General features: G+C 37.9%; 1 protein-coding gene across 9 annotated transcripts; it reads right to left on the reverse strand.

The window, feature by feature from the left end:
- Nucleotides 1–1,739: 1,739 nt before the first annotated feature.
- On the reverse strand, nucleotides 1,740–23,639 carry LOC101883625 (protein NLRC3-like). Of its 9 annotated transcripts, none has more exons than XR_015479404.1 (8): nucleotides 23,595–23,639; nucleotides 18,565–18,768; nucleotides 11,194–13,083; nucleotides 8,779–8,952; nucleotides 8,520–8,693; nucleotides 7,324–7,370; nucleotides 5,007–5,704; nucleotides 1,740–4,706 (listed from the first exon to the last, which is right to left on the reverse strand). XR_015479404.1 is itself a non-coding variant. In NM_001442906.1 (8 exon segments), coding segments are annotated over 6 exon segments (2,757 nt in total). In that variant the 5' UTR covers nucleotides 13,033–13,083; nucleotides 18,565–18,768; nucleotides 23,595–23,639; the 3' UTR covers nucleotides 4,086–5,180.
- Between the last annotated feature and the right edge of the window lie 1,530 nt (nucleotides 23,640–25,169).

Raw genomic sequence — 25,169 nt, forward strand, 5'->3', positions numbered from 1 at the left:
TGTTGTGCAGAAGATTTTCACCAATCAGTGTCATGAAAGTCTAACGGCACCGAAAGAACTAATCCTGGATGTGCATAATTGACAGCTAGTGAAGTGCTACGGAGTTACACCTCACTCCTCTGAAGCCGAAAAGTTGCTCTAGCGACATACACTAGAGGCCATGATCTTTAGCCTCCTTCTTAGAGCAACCAACTCCCATGCGGAAGGTCGCCTATTCAATCTCAGCTCGGAGTGGGTTGGGTGGTGTAGCACCGGGTGGATTACATTGGTGCCGGGATGGGAGTGATGGGAGTCTCTTGTGAGATGAGTGCATATTCTACACAGAAATCACCATGTGGTTTTTATTATTATTATTTTTTTTTACACAATTAACACAATTACACAATATAACACAATTAGAGCAACCAAAAATAAATAAAAAATTAAGAGTCATTCATTTATTCATTGATTTTCTTTTGGCTAGTCACTTATTTATCAGGGGTTGCCACAGCAGAATAAACCACCAACTAGTACAGCATATTTTTTACACAGCTGGAAGCCAGGGAAACACCCATACACTCTCACATTCACACTCATACACTAGAGACAATTTAGTTTATTCAATTTAGCCAGGGCATGTGCTGTAGGTGAATTGAATAAGTTAAATTGTCTGTAGTGTAATTAAGTGCTAGAGTTAAGAGAGAGAGAGAGAGAGAGAGAGAGAGAGAGAGAGAGAGAGAGAGAGAGAGAGGAAGAAGAGTTTTTCTACAGGTGGTTTGTCAAGCCCACTCACCTGTGTGAAGCACACTTGATAAATGCACGTTTTTTTATTAAGACTTTTTTAAGGTTTTTCTTTTTGGAGATTTGGAGTAATCCTAGGCAAGTATCTGGTGGAAAACCTGTTGCAAGTGTCAGTTAAAATATTAGTTAGTTAGTTAGCTAGGTAGTTAGTTTACTTTAGCCCTTTTCACACATGCAGACATTTCTGCAAAATTATAATTAGTGAATAGGCCCTTTTTGTAAATATCGGTAAATTCGTTCCGGAAGTTGAAACATTACCGGTAATTTGCCGAAATGCTGCATTGTGTGAACGCAGAAGGAAGATTGCCGGAAAGAGTGCATTCACGATTTGAATGCGCTGACGTGAGACGTCTACCCTAGCCAATCAGAACACTCAGACCCACTCAGGTCACCACCAACAACATTGGGAACCCCAAAAAGTGACAAACCCAACTCTATCTGTTTTGAGTCAGACACATTTCTACTGTGATTTGCACTATTTCCAGAAAGGAATTTCTTGATTGTTCTGTGAGAATCTGTGTGCTAAATTGATGATGCTTTCTCAGTTTGTTAGTGTTTTTTTATTCGCATGTTCTTGTATCACCACAATACATATTTTTTAAAAGCTGGACACTTGTATGTTTCAGAAAACATTCAGAAATAATCTTCTCGAATGAATTAGGATTGTCGGCAAAGCATTCTTAGGACACCGTCATGTTCGTCTCGCTGGCTTGCTTTGTCTATTTCTGTCTGTTGTCTTATTGAGATCCGTGACAGGAGCTCTGGGCTGAGTGAAATGATCCCTGAGAGCCGCCATGATCAGACAAATCTATTTTTTATTTATTTATTTTTTTGGTCAAGGATGCTGTTTCTCCCTTGCTCTATTGAAGTGCATTGTGTGTTAACAAGTTAAAGATGGATCATAACAATACATGGGTCATGGGTTCTTCTCATAAATCAATATGGTGTCATTGAGTTCATGTATTTTCAAAATTTATTCATACATTCATTAATTTTCTTGTCCGCTTAGTCCCTTTATTAATTTGGGGTTGCCACAGCGGAATGAACCACCAACTTTTCCAGCACATTTTTAGATGCCCTTCCAGCCGCAACCCATCTCTGGGAAACATCCGCATATACACACACACACACACACTACGGACAATTTAGCCTACCCAATTCACCTGTTCCGCATGTCTTTGGACTGTGGGGGAAACCAGAGCACCCAGAGGAAACCCACACGAACGCAGGGAGAACATGCAAACTCCACACAGAAACGCCAACTGAGCTGAGGTTCAAACAAGCGACCCAGCGACCTTCTTGATATGAGGCGACAGCACTACCTACTGCGCCACTGCTTCGCTCAATTTTCAAAATTTAGGCCTTCATAAATTATCAATAATTTATTTTAATGCATTGGTTCTTCGTATTTTATATGCTTTAATTTGAATATCTTATTTTAAATATTTAGGAGATCGTCTCATGTTTTATTGTTGACATTAAGATCAACAGTCATGATTACTGGCCTGAGTCACAGTTGATCTGCGTCCTTGGCTGAGAAACCAGTTGTGATCCACTGCCAGTGATGGGTTTAGTGCAGCGAGAGCCTGCCTCCAAGTGGACGTAGATAAAAGTGCAGGACATTTCCGGTTCATTGTAATCTTGCACTGCGTTTCATTCGTAAGGGCTCATCCCTATCCCTTAAACCCTTCAAAGGGTTTATCCTCCAAAGTGGCCGCTGTGAAGGGAGGAAGGGTGTAGGGAAGGGGTGCTCAACACAGTTCCTGGAGATCTACAGTTGAAGTCAGAATTATTAGTCCCCCTTTGATTTCATTATTCTTTTTTTAATATTTCACAAATGATGTTTAACAGAGTAATAAAATTTTCACAGTATGTCTGATAATATTTTTTCGGCCAGAATAAAAGCAGTTTTAATTTTTTTAAACACAATTTTAAAGATACAATTATTAGCCCCTTTAAGCTATATATATATATTTGACAGTCTACAGAACAAACCATCATTATATAATAACTTGCCTAATTACCCTAACCTGCCTAGTTAACCTAACTAACCTAGTTAAGCCTTTAAATTTCACTTTAAGCTGTATAGAAGTGTCTTGAATAATATCTAGTAAAATATTATGTACTGTCATCATAGAAAAGATAAATTAAATCAGTTGTTAGAAACGAGTTATTAAAACTATTTTTAGAAATGTGTTGAGAAATTTATCTCTCCGTTGAACAGAAATTGGGAGAAAAAACAGGGGGGCTAATAATTCTGACTTCAACTGTACCTTCCAGCAGATTTCAGCTGAAACCCATATCAAACACACCTGCCTGCAATCATCAAGTGAGTTCAGGTCCTAATTAATTGCTTCAGGTGTGTTTAATCATGGTTGAACTCTGGAGGAAGGGAAACTTTTAGGAATTGGGTTGAGGATCCCTGGGGTAAGGGTCAAAATAGTGTTGGAATCAGCTGATGGGGCTGGGTTGTATAGTGTTTGCCAATCGAGTTCATGAAAATTGGGCTGTTTGCATTCTTCAGTGATCTTGTGTCCTCGTGTTCACGTGTAACGTCATTATCAACTGACAAAGTTCAGTTCCAAAACTTAAGACTGCAAGAACGGCGGACGTGTGAAAGTTCCCAGATGTGTTCTTGGTATCGAGGATGCATCGATGCAAACTTGCGCACCGAACCAAAGTCCCTTTAAGGCAAGTCATTTCACTCTATGGCCATCTTCAAAACGCCTCTCGGGAAGTATGCTTGGGCATTCTGTTTGAATGGGGAAATATAAATTTCTCCCAAACTACTTGCCGAGCTTACGATTACATTACATATTACGAATAACCAGTAACATAAAACAGTAACTGTCTATTTAGTTTCATTGCTAAATGCTTTTATCACACAACATCTGCAGAACTCTCAACTGGTTCGAGCCCTTCCCCCGGAGCATTGTCATTCTGTAGCGATGGCTGATTGTCTCCTGTACTAGAAGGTGGGCTTTATTTGCCATATAGCTTCGCTGATTGGCTCCTGTACTAAAAGGCGGGGCTTCATTCGCCATACTGATCGTTACACTTTTCCCTATTCAAATGTACATGAGTGACATGTCTTGTGCATTCAATTGACCTTATTCTAAAATGCGGGAAGTGCGCCTGTTTTCGCGATTGTCTTAGAACTTCCGTTTCAGTCGCCTATGGGAGAAATGACAAGGAATAATAAACGGCAAAAAACGGTCAAACTACTTGCTCTACAAACAAATGTTTGCATGACTATACAGACCAAGTAGAATAATATAACAAGGAAATATCAGTTTGCAACATCAAACAGCGAAACAAACAATTTTTAATGCCTAAAAATGAATGGAAGTGAATGAGACCGGAAGTCTCGTGCCAAAAAGATTCAAATGGCAGCGCCCGCTCGTCTGCGGAGAATAAGGTCAGTAGTCTTTGACCGAACTTGCTCTAGAAGTCCCATAAGTCATTGTGACTGGAGGTGGGAAGCTCAGCATTTTATATAAATGTATATATAAAGTCAAGAGAGATAACTTATTTAGCACGCCGACATATGGTGCAATAGCACGTCAGGGCGTTGCGAGTTCAAATCCCAGCTCGACGACATTTCCCTACCCTACCCCCCCTCTCTCTCTCCCACTTAGCTTCATGTCTCAATACTGTCCTATCTAAAAAAGGCCAAAAATAAATCTTAAAAAAAAAGAGAGATAACTTATTCACCTCAGGAGTTTCCCTAAATGAGTAGTGACCAAGCAAAGACCGGTTTTTACAACAATGCAAGTCCGTTCTCTGCATTCTTGGAATTAAGAAACAGCCTTGGATTAGCTGATGGGGCAAGGTGGGGCATCTGAAAGCAGAGCTTGTCTACGAGGCCTGCCTGCCCTGCTGAAAAATCCAGCTTAAACCAGCCTAGGCTGGTTGGCTGGTTTTAGCTGGTAGACTAGGCTGGTTTTAGAGAAGTTTTGGCCATTTCCAGGCTTGTTTCCAGCCATTTTCAGCCTGGTCTTAGCTGATCAGGCTGGGAGATGACTAGCTAAAACCAGCTTGACCAGCCTGGTTTAAGCTGGACATAGCTGGTTTTGGCTGGGCTCCCAGCCTGGCTAGGTTGGTCAAGCTGGTTTTAGCTGGTCATCTCCCAGCCTGACCAGCTAAGACCAGACTGGAAATGGCTGGAAACCAGCCTGGAAATGGCCAAAACCCCTCTAAAACCAGCCTGGTCGACCAGCTAAAACCAGCCAACCAGCCTAGGCTGGTTTAAGCTGTTTTTTTCAGTAGGGTGAACTAACGGATAACGCTTGATTTCTTTATTCATCACAGCTACTGCTGTATGTGAGAATAAGTGCTCATAAACACAGTCTCAAGTGGTGCGGCTGAACGTTGCAGACAATAACTAAGTTTCAGTGGCGTTATATCTCAAAAAGAGACACTGAAGATTCAGGATAAACGCTAAATCCAGCATAGAGTTCTTCAGTGAATGCGGTGTTGAATGTGTGTATGTGTGTGAGTGTGTCGGAGACGCTGTAGAAGGTCAGAGAGCCGGACGACACGTCCACATACACTCCTACTCTATTAGTACGAGCTGAAGGAGCAATGATTTCTGTGCTCTTATTATTGTGCCAGACTGTGTACACCTCATCATAGCAGTACAGAGTCCAGGAGTTTTCATTGCGTCCGAACCGACAGTTACTTCCAGTTTTCCTGTTGATTCCTCTGTAAACCACGCCCACTTGACATGAGCCGCTGCATTTCACCTCCCAGTAACAGCGTCCAGTCAGAGTCTGTTTACATAGAACCTGCTCCTGTTGCTCAAATCTCTCTGGATGATCGGGGTACGGCTGGGAGTCTTTCACATTTGTTGCCTTTCTGTTCTCCTCAGACAATACCAATTGATTGTGTGCCGTGTTTGGATCCAGTGTGAGATCACAGGCGTCTGTACACAAGAACAGAGATAACCTCATAATTTTAATAAAGGATCACGAACCACCAAAATGCATTTTTTGAGATGTTGACAGACATGTCTTACTTTGCTTAAAACACTATTAGGACACATATATTTTACTAAAAACTGAAAAATGGATGTTTTGCGAGCAAACTTGTTTGAAAATACATTCCAGTTTGATACAATCCAGTCCTTCTAGTTTGAAAATACATTTAGAAGCTGCGTCACAGCCATGAAATCATTGTGTAAATTCTAAAATATGTAAAGTTCGGATCATTTTACTGACTCTGATCTTTAGGTCTCGTTCATCAAGATGAACGAATCTTTTTTTGAGTCATTTCGTTCAATTGGTTCAATTTGCCAAAATATTATTAAAATGTTACGAACTGCTTCCAAACACATCTACAACTAGCCCAAAAGGTCGACTGCACGACAAATAAGTCATAAGTAGAATATAACAAGGAGAAAATAATAATTTTATGTTTACCTGCTCTTTTGTCTATAAAGGCATTTTTGTCTCTTTGCTCAGCTCACCTCTTCATGTCTTCAAATGTCAGGGGTTCATTCACGTTACACTGACAGTCACTTATAATCTTAATCAATGCACAGTCTGAGCCGATAGGAGCCATGATCGTTCGTTCATCGCGTGACAGAATGACTCAAACCCAAGGACTTGAGAGATGAACTTTCAATTCTTTTTCCAGCTCTAAACGTATATGATTGGCCCGTGAGGAACGAGTGACTCAGACCCGATAGTGGACTCGAGAGATGAACGGATCAATTCTTTTTCCGGCTCTAAACGTATATGATTGGCCCGTGATGAACAAGTGACTCAGACCCGATCGAGGACTCGAGAGGTGAGCGGATCAATTCTTTTTCCAGCTCTTAACACATATGATTGGCTTCTGCCAATGTGATGAAGACTTGAAATTAACGATACTACCTGCACAAATGTGCGCACATATTGATATTGAAGATTCGTTCAAAAAGAACAAATTGTTCTTGTACGACCCATCACTAGTAAATTCCAGTGTGGACACTAGATGTCTGTACTGGCCGGTTCAATGTGACGTCTTTGAGTTTTCAGCTCTAATTCATGAGAAAGACTTGGTTCGAACCAATCAGCGTGCTTTATAGTGAATGAGGTGCAGCTTCAATAACACTGTTACAGTGTTCAGAGGGCAGAGAGACGCCACGTTGTGTTGCCAACCGTAATTAAAACAAGTGGAAGAAGAAGAATTGTTTAGAGACATGGGTCATCAGTGTTGAGTCGGCTGACTGCTCTGGAATATTTAGCATGCTAAATGTTGGATTTCCGTCTGCGAGGTGTCGGCGACGCGTCAGCGAGCCTCGTTGATGCGTTGTTCAGTAGTTCACACATAAAGAGCGGCGAGCGCCGTGCACCCGCAGATTTCTTCCCGATCACAGCCCGATCTGTCGGCGAGCTCGTTAACTTCCAAATCGGGCTCGAATCAGGCTTAAAATCCTCTAGTGTGAACTAGGCTTTAGCTGACTTTTTTCAAACTAGAGGTGTGAAAACACCCTGCTGAGACAGGGTGGTTTAAAGGCCCTTTAAATATGCATGTGTGTGTGCGTCTGTGTGAACATACATTTTCTCAGTCCAGATGTGATCCTGAAATGTCCTCCATGGTCCAAACTGAATAAAACAAAAACCGAGGCTGTTAATTGAACTGAAATCTAATGCGCAATGAAATGGTTAAACAGTTGTATAAATATAAATGTTTTTTTTTTTTGAAAGATGATGTTACATTCCTGTACATTTCTGTGTTGCGTAATTATTATTTATATATATATTTTTTTCTCGTTAGTCTCTTTTTTTCTCTCTCTCTCTCTCTCTCTCTCTCTCCGTGCTCGCTTGCTCTCTACCTCTCTCCCGCTTCCAACTATACAGTGGCTCCGATTGGCTACCGCTGCCCAGCTGTTTGCCGTGCCCCCCTTGACGTCATCCAAGGTCTCCAATCCAGCCGCTGCCACCGTGGCATAAAAGTGGTGACAGGACGCTACACTGGAGGCCCTGAATTTCTGTGTTGTGCAGTGTGTCTGTGTTTTTTGATATATGTCTACTGTGTGTTACAATTTGGTATCTGTCCGTTATTTGTTCTCCATTTGTCTACCGTCGATGTCATGCGCATCTGAGGCTGGAGAGTGGGACAGGTAAGAATGTCGTGCGACATACATTGTGCACAAGTAGCTAGAAAATCTCTGTATTAGACACACTAGGTAAGGGGCGTGCTCCACCCACTGTACTTTTGGTTTTCCCATCAAAGATCAGCGTAGGTTAGGTAGTGCGTATTAGACGCGAAGATTCTTTTCAATAACTTCTGCATTTTTATTTTGGATAGATAGGGTAGAGATTGGGCCAAATAGATTGCTTTTGTTTTATTTATTTTTATTGTTTGGATGCCGCCCGCGTCTCATTTCTCCAACTCTTCCATATCTGGTCAAACATCTTATGTCATTTGTTATCTGTGAAATTCAATGTCTCTTTGTAAATATTCAAGAATCTTTCTATATACATTTTCTTGGCATTCATTATTATCACTATTTTTGTAAATAAAATCACGTATTGCATTTAGCTGGTCTTGGTTTTTGTCCCTCATTTATTGATGTTGTGTGGTTGCTTATGTGTTTCACCCAAAAGTTAATGTTACTCCTCTTCCCCTTTATTTAACATCTTTTAAATCGTAACAGATGATTAAAATTTTAAATCTTTATTTTTAGTATAACTGATCGTTAAGGTTATCTATCCCAACTGGACATTTAATGCTCATATTTCCCCACATACTTGAGTTTCTGCAGTTTATAGCGTGGATCCTCCAGTTTATGTTTGAGCAGCTGGACTACTGATTGCCCTGGGTGATTGTAGCTCAGATCCAGCTCTCTCAGGTGTGAGGGGTTTAAACTCAGCGCTGAAGAGACAAAACCACAGCCTTCCTCTGTCACCATACAGCCAGACAACCTAAGGACACCGGCAGGGATGCAATTTTAGAGCAAGGAAAGAATCTTGATGTTTAAATAACCATGATTTAACAAGAAAGTCAAACCTCAGTATCTCCAGCTGACAGTTTTGACTCTTCAGTCCATCAGAGAGCAGCTTCACTCCTGAATCCTGCAGGTCATTGTTACTCAGGTCCAGCTCTCTTAGGACACAATTTGTAGATTGAAGAACTGATGATACAATTTCACAATCCGGAGCAAAGAGATCACAGCCAGCAAGACTGCAAAAAAGGTAAAACACTGAATTCAGATCATTTAGTTTTATTAAAACAAAGATCAGGGGTGTCCAACCCTGCTCCTGGAGATCTACCTTACTGAGGAGTTCAGCTGCAAACGCATTAGTCTTTAATTACCAAGTGTTTCTTCAGATCCTTCTTAGTTGGTTTAATTATGTTTCACAAGTTCACCTGCTCGTTTAACTGCATCAACATGGTAAACAATTTTAGCTTTGCTAAGTGGGGGCCCGAGCTATCAAACCCCTAAGAGAGCTTGAACCTCCCATCCTGGAAGGAGGCTTGACTCAAGCTTCAAGTATGAAACCCCCCCCCCCCCCCCCATTTTTTAAGCCCCTCCCCCTTTTTGAAAAAACAGAGGAAAAGATGGGGAGGTGGAGGGATGGTGGAAAAAAAGTCAACTGAAACAGCCCACATAGCAGAATTTCTCAGGCCCAGCTCTGGCCCACATAATCAGGTTTTGCTTGGCCCACATGCCGCAGTGAATTACAATACATGACTGGACCAAATCTGGCTTCCAGACAAGGGCCAAACACGGACCATATCTGGGCCAAGTCTCAGCCAAGTTAATAACTCAGAACTGGGCCTGAACTGAATTTTGACAGCTGTTTGGGGGATTATTTTATGAGGCCAAACTCTTTCTATTTTGCTGTAGGCCTATACTGAAAGGCTAAATACGTTAAAGCCAATAATCACTATAGCCTGACAGATGAACAAATAAAATTAAAACCTTATAAATAAATAGTATATCTCGTAAGATAGGTTTTATTGAATAATTTTTTTAAGTTTTCATTACATTTTAGGCATGAAATCCACGCTAAATCCAAGGATAAATCCTGGATTTTGGATAAGGGATTGGATCAAATCTTGAAAATGGGTTTTTCAAAAGAAAAAACGGATTACATAATCGGATTAGATCACGTAATCCAATCTTTGTTTTGATCCGGATCAAACCTTTAGTTTGGGTTTTTCGTACCTTTTTTGTAGGATCTGGATCACTTTGATCCAAAAAACATGGATTAAACTGATCCCATCAGAAGGGTGGATTTAGCGTGGATTTCATCCCTAAAATGTCATGAAAACTTAAAAAATTTATTAAACAATACTATTTTTGGATCATGCAGTATCTTACAAGATATACTATTTATTCATAAGGTTTTAATTTTATTTGTTCATCTGTCAGGCTATAGTGATTATTGGCTTTAACGTATTTAGCCTTTCAGTATAGGCCTCCAGCAAAGTAAAAAGAGTTTGGCCTCATAAAATCCCCTAAACAGCTGTCAAAACTGACCAAAAACAATCAATTTTATTCCGTCACTAATTGATATATATATATGTATTCATCACAATGGAAAATTTTTTTCTTATTAGAATATTTATTAATGATGATAGCAATGATTACAGAATAAACAAAAAATGCAAGAAATGGCAATGACTGATTTTTGAAATCTCTTTCAACAATTGCAAAAAGAGACTGAAAGGGCAGAAGCACAGCTTCGCCTGGCAGAGGAACAACTGACTCTGACCAAACTGCAGCAAACCAAGGCCAGACTTGAGATCCCCCTCCTAAAGGATACGCTTCACATCAGATGAGGAAGTCTGAGATTATTGTGGAGTTTTTGACATTAAGTATTTTTTTTTTTAGTAGTTTTTATTTACATCTATATTTGAAACTTATTATAAATATCCTCAATGTACAGTGTTTGTGTTGTAGGTCTCAGATGAGCGGACTGCTGGAAGAGGATGGGGTGGGCTTTTTCTTGTTTTTCTTATTTATTATTATTATTAATTTAATATTTATTACATTTTCTTAGTTTTCATTTAAAAAAAAAAAATTATATTGACCCCACGCTGGCTATTCTACTTGTCGCTCTTTACATATCTATAGTTCTACATTGTGATTTCCTATCCTGTTTGAGCACTGGCAATCCAGATTTAGTGATCCTGAAAAGTTCCTATCCAGATCAGATTGATCCAATCCAATGTTGCTTTGAAAAACTGGCTCAAAAAGTAAGCTGGATTACTTGATCACGGATCGCAAAAACAGAATTACTAAATCTGGATCAATTTGATCCGGATTAAACCTTTTGAAAAACCGGGCCCTGAGTTTATGCTGGAATGTTGATCTCCAGAATCAGGGTTGAGCACCCCTGCTCTAGATTTATCAACACAACACTAGAAACTCCATTCAGAATTATCTCTTCACTAAACATTTGATTAAACACTCACAGTGCTCTTCTGTAGTTGCTGATAGCTGGTATCAGTCTTCTTCTGCCCTCATCTGACGTGTTGTACTTCTTGAGCTCCAGCTCATCCAGCACCTCCTCTGATATCTGAAGCATGTAGGCGATTGATGAGCAGTGAGCAGGGGAGAGCTTCTTCTCCGAGTGTTTATCTGATTTCACAAACTCCTGAATCTCCTGAGACAGAGTCTGATCTTTCACTTCCAGCAGACAGAGGAACAGATTGATGGATCTTTCAGTGGAGAGTTGATGTCCATCTCTGATCTTCTCTTTAATGTACTGTGTGCTTCTCCCGATGCTCTCCGAGCTTTTCTCTGTGCGTGTCAGTAGATCCTGTAAGAGGCTCTGATTGGACTCCAGTGAGATGCCCAGCAGGAACCGCAGGAACAGATCCAGGCGCCCATTCTCACTCACGATGGTCTTATCTACTACTCTTTCATGGAGATTATGCAGTGAATCGAAACATGCTTTTGTGGTGTTGCTTATGTGGTAGTAAAACACATGTAAAGCAGCAAGAAACTCCTGAATGCTCAGATGGATGAAGCTGTAGACTTTCCTCTGATGAATCACAGATTCTTCCTTAAAGATCTCAGTGCAGATCCCAGAATACAATGAGTCAGAGACATCTATGCTGCTCTCAATCAGGTCCTCCTTGTAGAACATCACATTGCCCTTCATCAGCTGTTTGAAAGCCACTTCAGCAAGTTTGACAATCACTTCTCGGTTGGACTGCAGGAGTTTCTCTGGATCTCTCTCTTCATACTTCTGGTTCCTCATGCTGATCTGAATCAGTAAGAAGTGGATGTACATCTCAGTCAGAGTTTGAGGAATTTCTGCACTCAGATCATCTTCCAGGAGCTTCTGAAGCACAGTGGCTGAGATCCAGCAGAAGACGGGTATGTGGCACATGATGTGGAGGCTTCTTGCTCTTCTGATGTGGGAGATGATTCTGCTGGCTTGATGCTCATCGCTGATTCTCTTCCTGAAATATTCCTCCTTCTGAGGCTCAGTGAATCCCTGAATTTCGGTCAGTCGATTGACGTATTTGGAGGGGATTTGACTGGCTGCTGCTGGTCTGCTGGTGATCCAGATGAGAGCGGAGGGAAGCAGATCTCCTTTCATGAGGTTGGACATCAACACACTCACTGATGAAGCTTCAGTCACATCAGAAACTTTCTGACAGTCTGAAAACATCAGTGTGATTCTGCTTTCATCCAGACCATCAAAGATGAACACGACTTTACACTCCTCATAAATCTGTGAGTCCAGATGCTGAAGTTCAGGATGAAAGTCCAGCAGAAGTGTGTGAAGACTGTACTGATGATCTTTAATCAAGTTCAGCTCTCGAAATGGAAGCACAAAGATGAAATCTACATCCTGATTGGCTTTTCCCTCGGCCCAGTCCAGAATGAACTTCTGCACAGAGACGGTTTTTCCAATTCCAGCGATGCCTTTAGTGAGAACGGTCTTGATCTGCTCTTTCTCCTCTTTAAAGATGTCATTGCAGTAGATTGAAGAGTGCTGTGAGCGTTTTGTTCTGGCTGTTTTCTCCATCTGTGAAACCTCGTGCTCTTCATTCACTCCTTCACTCTCTCCCTCTATGATGTACAGCTGTGTGTAAATCCTATTCAGTAGGGCATGGTTCCCTTGGAGTTTGATTCCCTCAAATAATCTCTCATATTTGTTCTTCATGCTGGTTTTGTGTCGGTCTTTGACGATCTGCAGCTTACTATCCTCTGATTTGTCTCCATTTCGTCTCTGTGTGTTACTCATCCTGAAGTCGGGGGTCACTGGCTCATCACTCAAGTTTGGTTCCTGGAATCATGGATGTTACGTTTCACAGCTGCATTTCGGAAGCTCTGATCTTTTTCACCTGCTGATGCATACAGAAAGCAAATGGAAAAGAAATTAAAAAGCTTGAATACAAAGATTACATTTATGGTAACACTTTATTTTGATGGTCCATTTTAGTATTAGGCCCCGTTTACACTAGTGCATTTTAGTTTTAAAACTACGGTTACGCCATCCGTCCACACTACGCCAGAGTTTTGGAGCGCCGAAAACGGAGCGTTTTGAAAATGCTGGAGAGTTCGTTTTCATTTTGAAATGCTGCTGCTCTGTCTAACGCCTGTTTCACACCGCAAGCGTCAGCGGCGCGTGAGCAGAGCGTGAGCAGCGCGTGTGTTTTCGGCGTCCATGTTAACAGATTGGAGCTTTCATACCGCACGCAGCAGCAGCGCGTCAGTGCGAGGCGTGAGCGTCGCCGAAGCAGCAGTGCAGCGATAGTTTCGGCGCTGGGTCTATTTTTGACGCGCTGCTCACGCTCAATTAAAGTGACAGTGCATTGATAATGACCAAAACACAATGAATGACAGTAAAAAGTAGCAATTTTACCCAATAAATACGTTGATAACGTCAAATGGTATACATATAGTCATTCAAATGAACTTAAAACGATTAAAAACGGCAACATTTATTTAGGCCCGAACTACAAAACCAAATGTAAAACAATTTTAGTATCAGTTTTGCTTAAGTTGCACACTAGTGTTGTAGGAGAGGGGAAATAGAATATTTACGGGATTTGTAGTCCATGGCGAAGTGTATTGTGGGTAGTGTAGTTCGACACGCATGCTGGATGATGTGAGCTCGCTGTGTGCTGTGCAGCTGAGCAGAGGAAGAAAGTTTTAATCGGCTTTGTTTTATGTTCACTCGAGTTATTCCTACCGGGAGCTGTTTGCACTGTGAATCTGACAACACGAAAATAACTAAAATAATGGCATGCATTGGTAACTTTTGTCCGTCTCATCATCTGCACGAGCATGAATTAACGAGCTGTTATTCTGCCGCTGGACAGATGAAAAGTTTAAAAGGTGTATTTGTATATAGAGAGACATGGGTAACTAGATAGAATAGACAGAGATAGGTTGATCTCTGCAGCAGCTGCCGAAGAACTGCGCGCTGTAGACGCAGCTGGTGTGAAAGGCAAACGCCTGCGTGCTGCTACTGCTCGACATACGCGCTGCTCACGCTCTGCTCACGCGCCGCTGACGCTTGCGGTGTGAAACAGGCGTAAATGTGGATGGGGAAAACGCAGACATCTGAAAACGGAGGCGGGGCTGCTGAGATTCGCTACCTAATTGGGGCTTTTGGGTCATTGCATATCCTTATTCGTCAAGCCCCTATCACATGACTATAACACATGGTTTTAACGCTACCGGAAGACCATAGATATATACACTAGATATCGCATAGGGACCCTGAGCATGCGTCAATAGCGCCGCCACATTGCTACAGTTCTCCCAGGACTAATGTCATTCAACCGCACTAGTCAAGACAATTTTATTACATGAAGATGCTGGACTTTAGCTCTGTCTACGGGTGTAGAAACGAGCAAACAAAGAAATCAAAGCACAAAGGCAGAACATTTCATAGGTAAGATTAAGTTTTTTTCTGTTTTTGTATGTTCTGAACTTTTTTGCTAATCAGGTAACGTTATTGATGATGACAGTCACTTACTGCATTCACCATAAGACAAAGAAGCTCCAACTCGCACTAAACACTCGGCGTATGCTAGTTTTGTTGAATAAAATCAGCAAACAATGCAAAAGAAATATGACAACGAGATGCTGCACTGCCAGAAACTTGTATTATTGTCGGCTAACGTTAGTGAAAGAGTCGTTCTGGGGATTCATTCACAAACGAATCGCTCTCTCCGTCAGTATGAGAAGTGAAAGCAAGAGAGGAGCTGTGTTTCAGGACACGGATTAGATCAAATTTAACAGGGAGGGTGAATAGTACATTTCTGTACACACAAACACAAGCTTTTTGTCAGGAATGCCCGTGCGGTCACTGATCCATCAATGTAGAAAAGTGATGTAAAATTATAATTTTCGTAATTAGAAAAAAAAATTTACATACTAACATCCAGGAAAACTCCCGATCATAGATATATGTGTATATGTGTATATCTCTGGCTTTGGATGGCCGCAGTCCTCCACTGTACATTGGTCCCGCATTCATTTCAAAGGAGCACTACCCTGTAGCAAGATGGCGGCGCTATTGACGCATTCCGTCCAATAGACAACAATAGGCCAGGCGACATCTAGTGTATATATCTATGCCGGAAGACAACAGACTAGCCTTCTCTGTAAACAACAACATGGACACAGAAATGGAAGCGTTGTTTGCACTATTGTCTGTTCTAGGCGCCATTGTGCTGTTTACCTCTGCCTTTTTTACTAGAGCAGCTGCATATATTTGCTAGAACACGCATACCCAGCGTGCGCGAATGGTCACTTGATAGTGTGGACGGAGATACGTTCAAAAACGTTAGGTGAAACGCTAGTGTGGACTAGGATCTTTTTTGATCTAAAACGCCGTTTTCAAACTAAAACGCACTAATGTAAACGGGGCCTTAGTATACTGTCTGCTTAATATCTGTCAATACTGCTTTTACCTGACAATAAGAAACTTAACAAGTACATGTCAGTTTACACTAAGCCTAACCATAAACCTAAAAGTCTACTTATAATCTACTAAGAATTAGTTGGTATGTAGATGCAATAGAACAAACATTCAACAAACGGACCATCAAAATAAAATGTAACCACATTTATTTGTTAACTCATAAACTCATAAAACTCATTAACTATAATTTATTCTCTAGCTATTTGCAAATAAGGAACACAACAAACTCATTCAGTTAGGCTGTAATACCAAAGTTAAAACAGCAAGGTACAGACATGAATTAAAAATAGATTTGATACAAGAAAAGTGAAAAGACAAAAAGAGACATTTACAATGTGTTAAAGCTAGGCAAGATCTGCATTGATGATAACAGTCACTTACTGCATTCACCATAAGGCAAAGCAGCTCCAACTCGCACTAAACACTCGGCGTATGCTAGTTTTGTTGAATAAAATCAGCAAACAATGCAAAATAAATATGACGACGAGATGCTGCGCTGCCAGAAACACAAAAAGAGACATTTACAATATGTTAAAGCTAGGCAAGATCTGCATTGACAGAATTCTGACTTTACACTCTCAGAAATAAAGGTACGCGAGCTGTCACTGGGGTCAGTGGCGCAAAAAGGGGGTATGCAGTATATGCGGCGCATAGGGGCGCCACACATGGGGGGCGCCATTGTGCCAATTATTTTTGAAATTATCCATATTAAAAGTTTCAAATAATATATATATATATATATATATATATATATATATATATATATATATATATATATATATATATATATATTATGTTAAAAATGTTTATTTAAAATTTTATACGCGTATAATATTGTATTTTATTAAATTAAAAAAATCATTCCACCCTTCCCCCCATATTTTATACCACATACATGTTTTTTTGAATTTATTATGTATCATATTGATTCATCAGGCCTTTTGGTAACTTCTTAGTTCAAAACGATTTTAATTTTAGCTACAAACAAAGTTATAACATTTCAATTAAATAGAACATTTCACACAGTTTGTTTCTGTTTTTTTTTTTTTTTTTACACTAAACATTTGACAGTCTATTTTATTTCCCTTTTAGCAGTTTCAGTCAATTGTTCTTGCAAAGACAGACCTTACACTTCTCACAGTATGCATGTGAGAAGTAATTGCAATGTTCTTTTTGTCACGGTCGTGGTTAGGAAAAGGAGCGAGGACTCACGTGCAGCAAATAATGGGTGTTTATTAACAATAAAATAAAAACAAAAAGGCAAAACAAACAACCCTGAGGGGGGAAACTCTAATAAAACAAATAAACAAACAAACTTGACTGGACTGGCAGGACAAAGCAGGGCAGGACACAACAGGACAAGGAATTATCGACGACGAACTGGCACAGGACTGAAAACATGAGGGGATTATAAAGCAAAAACTAAATTGACACACAGGTGAACATGACAAACTAATAATGAGTTAACAAGGAGGGTGGGACTACACAATAGACGGGAGAGCGCATGACACAGAGAGACAACACAAGCCATGCGCTCACATAAAACAGGACAAGAACAATGAGAACTCATTAACCGCATGTTCATGACAAGACAAGCACAACACTGAAGCACACGACAAAAGCACATGACCACAATGTAAACACAGAGCCACGTGCTTTGACAACAGACGCAAGACACGATGAATGAAAACACTCACCGTGCGCTCACACACGCAGCGTGCATGCTTCATCCCAGCGCCGACCAGAACAGAAACCAACTAGACTGAGACGCTGGGAATGAAACCACGCTGCAGACAGACGAAAACACAAACACGAGTACAAGAGCCCTCAGACGCGCGGCCGCATCAAGCGGGAGCGCGCACACTCTGCGTACACCCACGACGGCGCGCGCGCACACAGAGACAGAAACAGGACCAGACACAGCTAGTGTCAGAGCTCTGCCACCAAAACAAGAATTTCCAAGACCAGAGTGGCAGAACCCTGACACTTTTGACCTTTAGGACTCCCATGTCTATCATATCAAGTCCAAAAGCAAAGCTAGTCAAGGTGATATAATCATTTAGTGAGGGAAAATTAAAATGAGAAGAAATTTGGGCTGGTATGAGATGCATTTCTTTGCGACTTAACATGCTTAATGTAATTATACCTTTTACTACTTCATACTATTTCAGTTGTGTTCAGAACTGCGAAACTGTATTTTTTGAAACATATTGATATCTTTATAAAAAATATCTTTAATTTATTGATGGACATATTATCCACATTTTATCACTTGCCTGTTATAAAATATAGTTGTGCAATATAAATGTGCAGTTGCGTTCCTGACTGGGGTGGTACCTTTTTAAACGGTACACATTTGTACTTGAAGGGTCCATATTGGTACTAATATGTATATATCAGTACCTAAAAAGTTTAGGAGGAACACATTTGTACTTTTTAGGTACTTAGGTTTCTTTTTTTTCTTCACTCTCCTATTGGTGAAGTTTTTTTCCCTCTCCGCTGTCGCCTCTGGCTTGCATGGTTCAGGATTGGTAGAGCTACGCATCGATGAATTTGCTCTTCAGTGTTTGGACTCTCAGTAATGACTTTAAACCACACTGAACTGAGCTAAACTGAACTGAACTTAAACACTAAAAACTAAACTACCCTGATCCAGTTACTATGACCATTTATGTGAAGCTGCTTTGACACAATCTACATTGTAAAAGCGCTATACAAATAAAGCTGAATTGAATTGAATTAATATGTTCCCTTGATGCATTAATATGGACTTTTTAGGTACAAATTTGTACCTTTCGAAAAGGTACCACCCCAGTGACAGATCACATACCTTTATTTCTGAGAGTGTAGATGAATCACTCTGATTCCATTTCAATGGAAAGTGTGTTACCTGAGGTCAGATGTCATTGCATCACTTCATCTTGGAGGCATGAAGATTCTTGTTCAGACACACAGCTTGATCCCGGAGAAGCAAAACTCATTTAAGTCCTTGTCTTCAGTCTTGACACTGAGAGTCATGTTAAAGTCTATGTCAATCTCCATTTGTTTTGGGTATTGAGGGACTGACTTCAGATGGGGTTTAAACTGCTTTGATCTATCGAAGATAAAATGCCTTAGTCTTTCATAATAATTGAAATACAGTATAGGCAAGTCTTAAATGAAGTATTTTACCCATAATATGATCAAGTGAAACTATATATATTGTTGTTAGTGTTTTCTATACTATATACAAAGATACAGTACCTGACAAAAGTCGCCTATGCAAGTTTTAGAAACAACAAATAATAACTTGACTTCTAGTTGATAACTTGATATCAGATGTGGCTTATATGAAAGGCAAAGGCTTCAGATAACACTTCCTTTAGCAAAATAAAAAGATGATCATGCCTTGATTTTTATTTATTTCATTAGGACAGTAAGGTCTGACTTTACTTAGGCAAAAGTCTTGTCACTTAAAAGAATGGAATGTACAATGTATAATATAAAGTCATGGAGGAGGACTGCATCTATACATCTCTGACATGACTCAAATCACCTATTAATAAAGTCGTCTGGAATGGCAGAGAAAGCGTTCTTGCAGGACTTTCAGAATTTATGAACATTCTTTGGATTCATCTTCGATTCCTCCTCCATTTTACTCCAGACATGCTCAATAATGTTCATGTTTGATGACTGGGCTGGCCAATCCTGTAGCCGCTTGACCTTCTTTGCTTTCAGGAGCTTTGATGTGGAGGCTGAAGTATGAGAAGGAGCGCTATCCTGCTGAAGAATTCCCCCTCTCCTGTGGTTTGCAATGTAATGGGCAGCACAAACGTCTTGATACCTTAGGCCAGGGGTGTCCAAACTACGGCTTTTTATAAATACTAATAGAATCTGGCCTGCTATACAAAAATGAACGTATTTCAACAAATAACCACCAGGTATCGCTATGACGCACCTTCAGTTAGGCAGCAGTTCCTGTAATGAAGCAAAACGAACCAAACAAATTGAAGGAAACATAATTCATAATCACGTTTTGGCGAGCCATGGCACAACCAAGAAAAAGGAAAATCAACAGTGAGAGCAGGAAATTTTAGTCACGTTGGGGCAAAGGATATTTCTTCACAGAGGTCAGTGGAATATGTGTTTGTTTAATTTGCCAGGAATCAGTTGCAGTAATAAAAGGGCCATGACACTATATATATATATATACATATATACATATATATATATATATATATATATATATATATATATATATATATATATACATACATATATATATATATATATATATATATATATATATATATATATATATATATATATATATATATATATATATATATACATACATATATATATATATATATATACATACATATATATATATATATATATATATATATATATATATATATATATATGTATATATATATATATACATATATATATATATATATATATATATATATATATATATATATATATATATATATATACATATATATATATATATATATATATATATATATATATATATATATATATGTATATATATATATATATATATATATATATATATATATATATATAAATAAAAAAAATATATATATATATATAAATATATATGTATATATGTATATGTATATATATATATATATATATATATATATATATATATATATATATATATATATATATATATATATATATATATATATATGCGTGTCTGTGTGATGTATGTAAAATTTGGCCCGGGACGTTTTTTTTTTTGCATCTGGCCCTCGGCCCAAAAGGTTTGGACACCCCTGCCTTAGTCTGTTGATGTTGCAATCCACTCTGCAGATCTCTCGCACACCCCAATACCGAATGTAACCCCAAACCATGATATTTCCTTCACCAAACTGACTGATTTCTGGGAGAATCTTCGGTGCATGTGGGTTCCAATAGGTCTTCTGCAGTATTTGTGATGCAGTTCAACAGGCGACTCATCAGAAAAATCGACCTTCTGCCACTTTTCCAAATGATCAACTAGAAGTCAAGTTATTATTTGTTGCTCTTACAACTGAGATTGACGTCAAGACTTTTGCCAGGCAATTTATTTGTACTAAAGTTCTATGTAGTATCATATCCTCTTTATTTGCCTTTACGTAAATGAAAGACACTGTTGCAACATTTCTGGGCAGAAAGAGTCACATGTCAAAACCACATCGTATGCTAAGAGGAACTGACTTTCACAAGCTTAAAGGCTGATTTCACGGACACAGTTGATCACTTTTTAAACGTCCAACCTTTCATTTATTTTTACATTTATTTCTTTTGAATAATCACTCATCAGCAAATTCACCTTTATGTTATTCTTTGGTGGAGTGGCCAAAAGATCCACCATCTTTTCCATATAAATCTAAACCATATCATTCATTCATTCATTTTCTTGTCGGCTTAGTCCCTATATTAATCCGGGGTCGCCACAGCGGAATGAACTGCCAACATATCCAGCAAGTTTTTACTCAGCGGATGCCCTTCCAGATGCAACCCATCTCTGGGAAACATCCACACACTCATTCACACACACACTCATACACTATGGACAATTTAGCCTACCCAATTCACCTGTACCGCATGTGTTTGGACTGTGGGGGAAACTGAACCAGCGACCTTCTTGCTGTGAGGCGACAGCACTACCTACTGCGCCACTGCCTCGCCCTTCTAAACCATATCATTCCTTCCATATTCCTTATGTACATTTGACATGAATATAACTATGTAGGCTCTGTAATGCACTTAAATTGGATCTCGTATGATTACAAGCTAAAGAAAGAGTGATATTCTTAGCTTAATGCCAAAGCCTAATGACAGAGGAAACTATAAAGTAATATTACTAAAATAAAATTATATTACCAAGAGTTTTAACAATTTTCTGGGCAGTTGTTTTTATTTTCTCAGCACATTTATACACTCTTTAGCACTGCATTTGTAGCAACGGTTTATTCTTGTATTACAGGTAATATCATTAGAGTATAGGCATCCAATCAATGTCACACAATAGATTTCAGTCTAAATTTGTGAACTGTGTGATACGCACATCATGATTTTGGCAAGTATGATACGATCCTGGATTAACATCTATGTTGAGTTTTGTTCGAAAATGTATTCCAAATCTATACCCTAACCCCAATCATAAGTGTAAATATTCGCAAAACCAGAGTATACAATCATGTAAAAGTGAATAAACCTAACCGTAAATCTTATTAAGCTTAACATAACGGTAAACATATCGCTTAATTCTGATTGGCTGTTTGGAATGTTGGGTAAGACTTTATAATAACTACACACTATGAATCATTTATTAAGCGTTAGCAAATAGTGAATTCATTATTTGTTAAGCCTTAACTCTACATTAATAAACGTTAGTAAGCAGTTTACAACTGCAGCTATTAATGCTGTATTCTTGACTTACAACCACATGTATATGTGCTTAATAATTGTACTTTCATACTTTGTTAATGATTTTTTTTTATTACTAAATAAAATATTGCATTATTTACAAACCAGTTATTTAAGCATAGTTGGTGGTTTTTTTTAAGATTATTCAGAATGATTTAGTACATTTGATAATAAACTATTGAAATCAACAGTTATATATATTATTATTCAGGCATATATTTATACTTAACTAATGTGTTAATAAATGCAACTTCATCCAGTTTTGTGAGCTAATCTAAATCGAGGACTATTCTTGCTTTATAAATGCCTTATAATAATAATAATAATAATAATAATAATAATAATAATAATAATAATAATAATAATAATAATATAATAATAATAATAAAAATAAATGACAATTAAAGAGTCAGTTAAATTCTAAAAAGGAAAGAAGTACATAAACAACATTATTCATTTCTTTTTATTTGAAGATAGACTAATAAAACTGTATCAAATGAAAAGTAAATCTGATCTAAAATAAAATGACTGTACAGTTTAAACATTGCATCTTTTTAATATTGTTAAACTATTATATTATTGTTGTTTTATACAATTTTATGTCGTATTTTGACACTCCTGTTATTCAGCAATGTTTAATATTTACAATAATTTGACTTTTTAGATAAGATTGCAATGATTATTGTTCATTTGATACCAAACCTTTAATTATCATTTATAAGGGATTTATGAAGCATGGATAGTCCTCACTTTAGATCAGGTCACAAAACTGCATGAAGTTGAGTTAATAAAGCATTTGTTAACTTACATAGTAACCATTAACATATGCCTGAATAATAAGATGTATAAATGTTGATTTCAATAGTTTATTAATCATTTACTAACTCATTCTGAATGATGTTAAAAACCTCCAACTACTCTTAAATACAAATGGTTTGTAAATAATGCAATTTTTTATTTAGTAATGAAAAATAAATCACTAACAAAGTATGAAAGTACAATTATTAAGCACATTATATAGGTGGTTGTAAGTCAAGAATACAGCATTTGAAGCTGCAGTTGTAAACTGCTTACTAACGTTTATTAATGTAGAGTTAATGCTTAACAAATAATGAATTCACTAGATCCTAATGCTTATTAAATGGTTCATAGTGTGTAGTTATTACCGAATGTTGTTCCAGGATCAACATACATGTTAATCGGGGAACATGTCCGACTTGTTTAAATCAGTTTGGCGGTGTGATAATTAATAAAATTACAATGAAATCAGAGTAAATACTACAAATTCAGCTTTTTTATGTATTTGTTAGAGCTGTTAAACTAATATTTCTGTCATGTTGATGAATAAAGGGTAAATTAAAACTGCTATTGTATTGAAATTAAAATAATTCGGCTGATAATGAAGATTCATCTAAGAACAAAAAGCTGAAGTAAGCTATCAGTCTTTATTTTACTACATTGTGAAATATGAAAAATAAGTTCTTAACTTACCAGAAAATATGCAGCCACTGGCAATCCAGTGTTGACAGATTTAAAGCTGTGTGTTGGGTACTTTTCCTTTAAGTCATATGAAACAGAATCACACTTCCTGTATTGACACAGAGCATCATCATTTTCAAATGAGCAATGGTTTTTGATCCTTTTGACCACCTCTGTGTGGAGCCATTTTATATATAATAACTGTGTATTACTATTTAAATGATTGTAATTATAATCCCAATTGATATATATATATATATATATATATATATATATATATATATATATATATATATATATATATATATATATATATATATATATATATATGTGTGTATATATATATATATATATATATATATATATATATATATATATATATATATATATATATATATATATATATATATATATATGTATGTATATTTATATAATATATTTATATTTATAAAATGTATATTTATATTAGCTATTATTTTAATTATTAAGATTAATAATGAAATATTATTCAATCCCCCCCAACAAGTGTGTCTGGTTCTTTCCTTCACTTTTGTCAATTGTTGAAGGTTGTTCCTCACCATTTTCGCCACTGGCTTGCTTGGATTGGGACTTGTGGAGCTGCGCATCAATAGATTTGCTTTTCAGTGTTTGGATTTAATTTTGCTGGGTAATATATATATATATATATATATATGGTCCCACCTTATATTGTGGCCTTAACTAATATGTACTTACACAGGAATTAATAGTTTGTTACAATGTACTTATTGTGTAAATACATGTATTTATCGTGTACTTATGCTTAATTAAATACCTGTAAACACCTTAACCCACCCTTAAACCTACCCACACCACCAAACCTGTCCATAACCCAACCCCTATCCCAACTCAAGAGCACCACAAGTGTTCTCAATTACATTATGACCACAGTAAGTACATTGTATTTATTTTTTGATGCAAGTACATAGTAGTTAAGGACACGTAATATAAATTGGGACCACAAATAAATACGCAAAAATTCACATCTGTATCAGTTTTTTATGTGGGAAATACATTTTGTTTTGCTTTACAGTTGATGTAAAAGTTTTAAAACTCTATGTATAAATGTGCCTACACAGTATTTTTCAATAAGTGTATCCCTCGCATGCATACAGCCCGCTTACCTTAATAATAGACACCAGAAATGAGGCATGAGGGACAACTCTATATGCAAGTTGACGTCATAGTTCATCCACTCTGTTGGTTGCATGTACTGGTGATGATTCCTGATGGGGTGAGTCCAGGTGACAATAATATGGAGTACTCGTCACAATATGTAATAACTAGAACATTATAATAAGAAAAGAACAGTTTGCAACATAATGAGCTGTTTTTAACGTCTGATAATTAATGGAAGTCAATGAGAGAGGAAGTCTCGAGCGAAAAGGCTTCCAATGGCTGCGCCCACTCGTACGTGAAGAGGTCAATAAAATTCTATATATAAAAGCAATTACTCAAGCTGATTGGTCAAATCTTCATTCGTCAACATTTGAAGTGGATCAACATGTTTTATCCTAAGACAAGAATGGGTGTTCAATAGTTTTAGGT

This window comes from Danio rerio, chromosome 3, assembly GCF_052040795.2.
Source record: "Danio rerio strain M-AB ecotype USA chromosome 3, GRCz13ab, whole genome shotgun sequence".
Taxonomy (NCBI): Eukaryota; Metazoa; Chordata; class Actinopteri; order Cypriniformes; family Danionidae; genus Danio; species Danio rerio.

Coding starts and splice junctions, on each gene's coding strand:
- LOC101883625 (XM_087242001.1), bottom strand. CDS start 12,980: ATGAGTAACACACAGAGACGAAATGGAGACAAATCAGAGGATAGTAAG. Junction 7,371..8,519: donor TATAAACTGCAGAAACTCAA/GTATGTGGGGAA, acceptor TGTTTTATTCAG/TTTGGACCATGGAGGACATT. Junction 5,705..7,323: donor CACATCTGGACTGAGAAAAT/GTATGTTCACAC, acceptor TCTTGTGTACAG/ACGCCTGTGATCTCACACTG.